Source organism: Oreochromis niloticus, linkage group LG3 (assembly GCF_001858045.2).
Source record: "Oreochromis niloticus isolate F11D_XX linkage group LG3, O_niloticus_UMD_NMBU, whole genome shotgun sequence".
NCBI classification, from domain to species: domain Eukaryota; kingdom Metazoa; phylum Chordata; class Actinopteri; order Cichliformes; family Cichlidae; genus Oreochromis; species Oreochromis niloticus.
Genome location: NC_031967.2, coordinates 52,313,927 through 52,321,230, shown reverse-complemented (window position 1 = coordinate 52,321,230; position 7,304 = coordinate 52,313,927). Strand labels below are relative to the sequence as shown.

General features: G+C 41.8%; 1 protein-coding gene across 1 annotated transcript; it reads left to right on the top strand.

Annotated features, from left to right (window-relative positions):
• Positions 1-574: 574 nt before the first annotated feature.
• On the top strand, positions 575-6,664 carry LOC109202528 (alpha-tectorin). Its single transcript, XM_019360219.2, has 12 exons — positions 575-679; positions 1,915-2,174; positions 2,396-2,552; positions 2,680-2,767; positions 2,876-2,938; positions 3,079-3,278; positions 3,421-3,552; positions 3,646-3,891; positions 5,187-5,403; positions 5,486-5,645; positions 5,845-5,925; positions 6,385-6,664. The coding sequence occupies exons 2-11, from the start codon at positions 1,932-1,934 to the stop codon at positions 5,923-5,925; spliced, it is 1,587 nt and encodes a 528-aa protein (XP_019215764.1). The 5' UTR covers positions 575-679; positions 1,915-1,931; the 3' UTR covers positions 6,385-6,664.
• The last annotated feature ends 640 nt before the right edge of the window (positions 6,665-7,304 follow it).

The window sequence follows — 7,304 nt, the reverse complement described above, 5'->3', positions numbered from 1 at the left end:
AAAAAATTAAACTCAATTAAACATTAACACATCTTAATTGTAATTGTGATATCAATTTGGAAACTAGACACATTTTAATTAAAGATCTGTGGGACAGAACAGGATTAGACAGACATAATATTTCAAGGTCCTCATATTCCATCCCTGGCTTTTTCAGTCCACATTTTGAGCTTTCCTTGAGCAAGATACTGAACCCCAAACTGCCCTCAAATCAGTGTGACTTTGTGTGTGATAGAAAAGTGATGGAATAAAGTGCTGTATGAATGTGAGTGACTCTTTCTTGTAGTGAAAAGTGTTTGCTTTTCTTATTTTTCTTTCAGCCGATTCCCAAAGTGTTGACCCCTGTAACAGCTACACTGTACTGAATGATGAGTGGCGTTCAACGAATAACATAAATAATCCAGTCCTACACTGTTGTGCCTGTTTCTGGGGAATTCCAATGCTCGTATTCCCGAGAGGTGTACAGAGGCATTCGGGTGTGGAACCCATGCTGCTATGTGGATAACAGAAGCTCATCCCACACAGCCCGGTGAAATTGTAACTCGGAATGTGTGCAGCAGCTGGCATGGCTACTGCTGTTGGACTCCACCACACACAATCCAAGTCAAACTCTGCTATGGAGGCTACTATGTCTACAAACTTGAGAGTCCTCCTGGCTGCTACTTCGCATACTGCACAGGTATTGTTATACTGTAAATTTGATTACACTGTAACAAATTCAGCTTTTTCATCTTGTTGATGCAATAATTTGTTTATAAGAAAACTGGTTTAGGCACCAGAGCAGTACTATTGTTGCTGTGTCTTGATTCATGCTCCATCATCCAGCTGATTATGGACATAGCGTGATGAATAGATGAACTGAATCAGCTTTCTGGGAGACTGTTATTCTCAATCACTAATCTTTTAAGACTCTAAAATACTTTGTGTTATGAATATGAAAACAGAGAATAGATCAAAAGAAAGAGGAGACCTTCCGATTTCATAGACAAAACCATCAAGGTCTTCATTCATTCTTCTTTTTCAGCAGTTGAATGTTCCCTATTTTCATTGAAAAACAGCATTTTGGACAGAAACCTGTGTATGGTGCACGTGGTCAGTCTGTCAAGCGGTAGTTATGGTCAGCGCTAGCGGTCCAAGTGGAGGGGCAGAGGAGTTTGCGGCATTTAAGCAGCCGTTTGCTGCCCAATCTAACCGGGCTAAAGCTATCACAAAAGCTACTGGGGTGTTTAGCTGCAGACGGGAGTCCATATTCCCTTGTGCAAAACAAGGGGTTTAAACTATGATGAACATGCTTGAGCCACGCTATGATATCCCGTTGTGCGTCCACTTCAGTGACAAGATCGTACCCAGGCATGTATGAGCAGGAAAAGTTTAAAGTTATGGCTGAACTGTCCCAGGCATCTTCTGTTGCTCTAACTACAAATGGGTGGACCTCCAGGGCAACGGAAAGCTACGTAACCGCTCATTATATCACAGCGGAGTGGTAGATACAAAGCCCTGTACTGCCCTATATTGCACCTTAATTTGTTTTTATATAATTGCGTGGAATGAGTCTTGAGTTGAATATTTTAATAGGCAAAACATACTTAAATAAGTTAATAAGTAAATGTTAAAATTTTGTCCTTTTTTTCTTTTTTTGCTGATCCGAAAATTGATCTGATCCGTGACTTAAAACCGTGATATGATCCGAACTGTGAGATTTTTGATGCATGCTGTTGCACCACTACTTAATAGTATATTCCAATCTTTCCAGACAAACAAAAAGAGGGATGCAGTTTTCTATTGAACTTAGTGTATTTAGTATGCATTCTTTATTATTCAGACTCATCTTTGGGTTTAATCATCTTCCTCAGCAAAATATTTAGAAGACTTCTCCCACTGATACTACGCTGTCCTGTCATGTTTCTTTTTAAGAAAATTATACTCCTGTGATGCCCAGCATGGTGAACTCTGTCTGCACTGTGACCGGCCCCACTATCATTGACGTCCACAGCCAGATTAACTCCATCCAGGATCGCTGTGCGTACTCTCTGTTCTCGACTCCGTCACTCCAAGACTTCCAGGTTCAGGGGAACTTTGAGGACCAGCGTCGTAAAGATGTGAGTTTTTTGGGCAGTGTGACGCTGCTTGTGGACGGGCATGACATTCACCTGGAACAAGGTGGGAGAGTTCAGGTAAGCGACCTACAGCCACAGTTCATGTGTCAGAGTGGAGTCTGATCCAAAGTCCTCCCTCATCCTCTGCTGTGTCTCCTCTCATCTTTCTTCTCAGGGCTGTTAGAAGCAGTTCTTTCAGAGCTGCTGAACTCAGTGGTTGTTGCTGTGAAATCAGCCTGTTTGTGTGTTTGACATGTTTCACTCAGTGTTTCCTCCACTTTGTCTCTGCTGTGATGCAGCTGGACGACTCCACGCTGACCCTCAGCAGCTCATCTCAGCTGGTTCATGGTGTGCAGCTCTCTAAGGACCAAACTGGAGTCACTGCCAAGCTGTCGCTCTCCAACCTCACCATCTCTGTCTTCTTTGATGGTGACACCGCACAGATCCACTTAGAAGGTACAGAAGATAAAGTTTAATTCATGTAACATGAACTGTAAACTGTGCTGTTATTTATTGACCTGCTGTGTTCGTCCAGTTTGAATATTGATGCTGATCTGACTCATTCTGTCCTGATCCTGTGCAGGACCTTCTGGTTCATCTGTGGAGGGTCTGTGTGGAAACTCCAGCAGGTCTCTGAGTGACCTGAGACTCTCTGAGTACAGCTCCACCAGGTAAGACCTCATCACAAGCTCACAGTCCCTCTGACTGCTGCTGCTGATGTTGCAGATATTCTTTGTTTGTATGAATGAAGCTGAACTTTGTTGTTTGTCGCCCTGTAGCTGTGAGATGCAGTACAGTGAGCCTGCTGACAGCACGATCAACTGCAACAGTGTGACTGAACGGTGAGCAGATCCACACAGCAGGAAGCATCTGTTTGTGTTATACTTTGGTCATGTGACTCAAGCACAGATGAAAGATAAAAACACCTTATCACACATGATCACTTGGTTCTTTATTTTATGTTTTTCCATCTGTGGTACAGCTGTAATCTCCTGAAGGAGGCGCCCTTCTCCTCCTGTAACAGTGACATTGACCCAGAGCCCTACATAACCGCCTGCACCGACACTTTGTGTAAATATCCTGCAGTGGACGGACTCGACTGTCAGTTCCTGAAGGCCTACGCCAGAGCCTGCAGTCTACACAACCACACTCTGGATGGCTGGACATCAAAGACCGGCTGCTGTAAGACCTTAATAAGACCTTAATAAGACATTAATAAGACCTTAATAAGACCTTAATAAGCTCTCCTTTGTTAAAGACCTGAACAGTGGATTTTTAGAGCTCACATGTTTTCAGGATAATACATCAGTGTGTTCCTCTGTAGCCTCTGAGGCCTTCTGTCAGGACAGGACCTGCAGCGATCACGAGTTCTGTGGTGAGAAGACGGTCGATGGTGACACTCGCTGCTTCTGTCGGGCCATTTTTGCCTCCAAGTACCAAGCAAACAACTCTTTGGGTACAACAGCTGTGACATCATCATGACAACAGGGCTGAATAATGGAGGAAAACTTCTAACAGTGATTTTTCTGACTGATATTGTGACGTTCAGGTGATCCAACAGTCTGCATGCAGAACTCTGCTTCAGTCACTCTGGTCGGTTGTCTCCTGGAGGACAAAGGCATCGACTACTCTGCCTTACACCTCAAGGACCCGACCTGCAGGGGTCAGGTGGACGAGCTCACCCACATGGTGACCTTCAGCTTCAACAGCAGCAACAGCTGTGGGACGGTGGTCACGGTGGGTTTCATCTCCTCCTCTTTACCTTCTACAAGCAGCCAAACATCTTCCAGCATCTGCTGAGCTTCTCCTTCTCTGCTCCAGTTTGGGATCTTTCTGTGGGTTCAGCTTGACCTCTGACCTCTCTGGCTTCTCATCATGTTGATGATCTGTGAAGTTTATACCGGTCTGAACGCTAACTATTTTTAAATCCCTGTAGCTAGTGCAATTTTTTTTGCATATGAAACCGGAGGAGTTGTACTTACATCTTATGCCATCAGCTTGTCCTGGGTCATGGTTTCCTTCCAAATACAGCTTTGCAAAAATTGCATAAAAACCACTTGCAACAACAAAAACATAATATTCCAGAAACACGTCTTGCCGATCCGATCAGCTGTTCGTAACACTTCCTACGTTGGAATAGATGTCAGCGCGAACAATTGTATGTCCGCCATTACCTGCCCGAAACCGAAAGTGATGTCCTTTTAGTGGAAAATGTAGGGGTGTTTTTTTTTTCCTATAAGGTTTTATAGGCCTACTCTCGTGTTTTTAAAAGTCATGTTTGACTTTATACTTTTCTGAATAGTTTCTGGGATGCTTAGAACACAAGTTGCACTGCTGGACATAGTTTATTTTGATGCACATGCTGGTTTTATTTGCAAATTTATATTAGAATATTTATTTTCGTTTTTTCCTGCTGTATATAAAAATTAGTGTATCTCAAAAATAAAACTATGAAGACACTCAACAGAAATTTCCGGTGGTTGGAAACTGTTTTGTGAAACCTTTTTATATTTACAGTTTTGAGGGATAAACCTGTGAAATTTCTCTAACTAGAAATATGTGTTAAAAAAAGATTTTGATTTTTTTTTTGTAGAATATTGCACTATTTGCAATTTATATAGTTACTATGGACTTAATGCATACATATTATTAAAATTTGGGCTATAACAGTTGTATTGATGTATAGCAACTTGAAATGCTCCCAAAACGGCACTACAGCATGTAAAAAAATAAAGATAAGCTCTGGTGGATTTGGTTCTATTGTAGGTCTTAAAGGGTTAAAATAAAGTGACTTCATAAACGTCATGTCATAAACATTCGACTGAAAATTCAAAGACACTTTGTTACCTTCATATGTCTGAGTTAGAGGTCCATCATCTTCAAATCATCTCAGATTAAAATCACTGTAAAGAGACTGAAAATAAAGTTAACGTGACTGCATGTGTGTGTGGAAATAAAGCAAACAGAGCATGATTTACTTTCACTTTTTCTAATTGAAGGAAACTGGATCAGTGCACTTTGGGATTAATGAATTGAACTGAATTGTCAGATGTTAAATGTCAGTAGTAACATCTGATTGTGTGACTGGAGTTTGGGATTACACTCTGACCATGCAGAGCTTCACCGACGCCGGCCGGAAACAAGCTGTGGAGTCCAACACTGAAGTGCAGCTGAACCAGAAGATCTGGGTGGAGCTGAAGACTGACGGGCTGGATGGAGACATGGTTGTCATGGTGACCGACTCCTGCTGGGCCACTGACCAGCCATCACCCGACAGCACTCCGAGATACGACCTGATCATAAACGGGTGAGACAGACTCAGAGAGTCATGTGGTTTTGATCTCTCTCATGGACTCCTGAACAAAGTGTGTTTTCCTGTCTGTGAGCAGCTGTGCCAACCCTGCTGACCAGACTGTGCAGGTGGAGGAAAACGGACTGGGAACCGCCAACTACTTCTCCTTCAACATGTTCCAGTTTACTGAGAGCTCTGGTGAAGTCTACCTGCACTGCAAACTCCACCTGTGTCCCAAACAGAACAACTGTGTCCCGGTACAGCTTTGTTACCAAACACATCACACACACAATCAAATGTATCTCTCTTCTGTTACGATCATTAAACAGATTATTTTCACTTATTCTTGTTTCTATTCTGACACAAAAGCTCAAATGTTCTCAGCAGATTCAGTCCTGAATGAAAGGATCTGTGTTGATCTTCTAAAGTCTGGACTTTGTCTCTCTTTGTCTTTAGACATGTCCTGCTCACAGACGCAGATATGCCAGGTCCAAATATGAAGGTGAAGCCTTCATCAGCATGGCCTGGACTCATTAGGTGAGAGACAGTTTGCTGTTTTAGATGATATCATTCTGAGACCTGTGCTCATAGTTAGTGCTATTTATTAGCACAATGATTCAGTCAAAGAAAAGCCTCAATTTAATAGAAACATGTCAAACCTCACTGATGGAGGGTGAAAGAAAAACTACAGAAATAATACTGATTCCAGCTGAACTATGATTTCAGGTTCTTGCATTAAGTTAAAGCAAATCTAATGTCTTTATTATTTCCACTAAAAGTCTATAAACTTTCCATCCTATGAGTTTGATCTGAGTGAGTGAAATATCCTTGTTGGTCGTCTGTAGCCTGACAGTCCAGGATCAGGGTGAAGGTCCATCTCAAATACTGATGATGAGCAGATAAGAGGAAGACGTGGGAGGAGAATGATAGATAAAATTTGGTATGACACCAAAAACAGGAAGATTTTCCAGCATTCAGTGTCGTTCATCTTCTCAGGTGGTTTCCATGGTGACTCGGACTGACTGACAGGCTGCCGACCTCCATGATGATCCCTGACTTTTGATGATGATCCGGATGCTGGTTGTATGAAAGATCGAGCTCTGTTCTGGCTGCTATGGTGTTGTGATCACTGCACAGCTGGAAAAGGCAGCAGTTTTGTTGGAAGTATTGTAAGGACAGGACCAAACAGAGAGATAATGATTCTGTTCCTTATGGGTGGCAGTAGCTGACGAGATAGAGGAGGTCATCTACTAACCAGAAGGTTGTTTGTTTGAACCCTGGCTGCTCCAGTCAAAATACTAACCCGAAGTTGCTCTCTGATGCAGCCATCAGAGAATTTACTATATTTTATTATTAACTTGGTGAAGGGAAGTGTGTCAGGTTTTTTTTATTCATTTGAACAAATTGATATATTCCTCAAATGTCTCCAAGCAAAGCTGGTTGCATTCTACAACCTCTGGGGACCAGTAGGGTGTCAAATGTTGGATTAGAATTGAGACTAACGACTTGTTGGACTTGTGCCCTTCTGAATATAAACACATCTTTGGTAACAGGTCTCACAAGAAATATAGTAGCATTCTTTCTTCTCAAGTTGTTTTAGGTGAAGATGTTTTACTCATAAAGATGTGAAAGTATCCATTTGAGAGGAAAACGAAATGAAATGACGAGAGGAGAGTTTGAGAAACAAATAGTTTGGGGCCATAAAGTCACATATAGATAAATGGAAATTGATTCTTTACCAGGGTGAGTCATTAAAAGGAGTGTAGTATCATTTATCATCTTACTCCTTGTTTTCTAGCTGCTTTTGTTTTAATTTGATTATGTATGGGTTGAGTTTTGAATTTTGCCTTCAAGTGATCATTCAAGACTTATTGCTGTGTTCTTTTTTCTTATTCTGTCTTACTGTTTGCATGAAA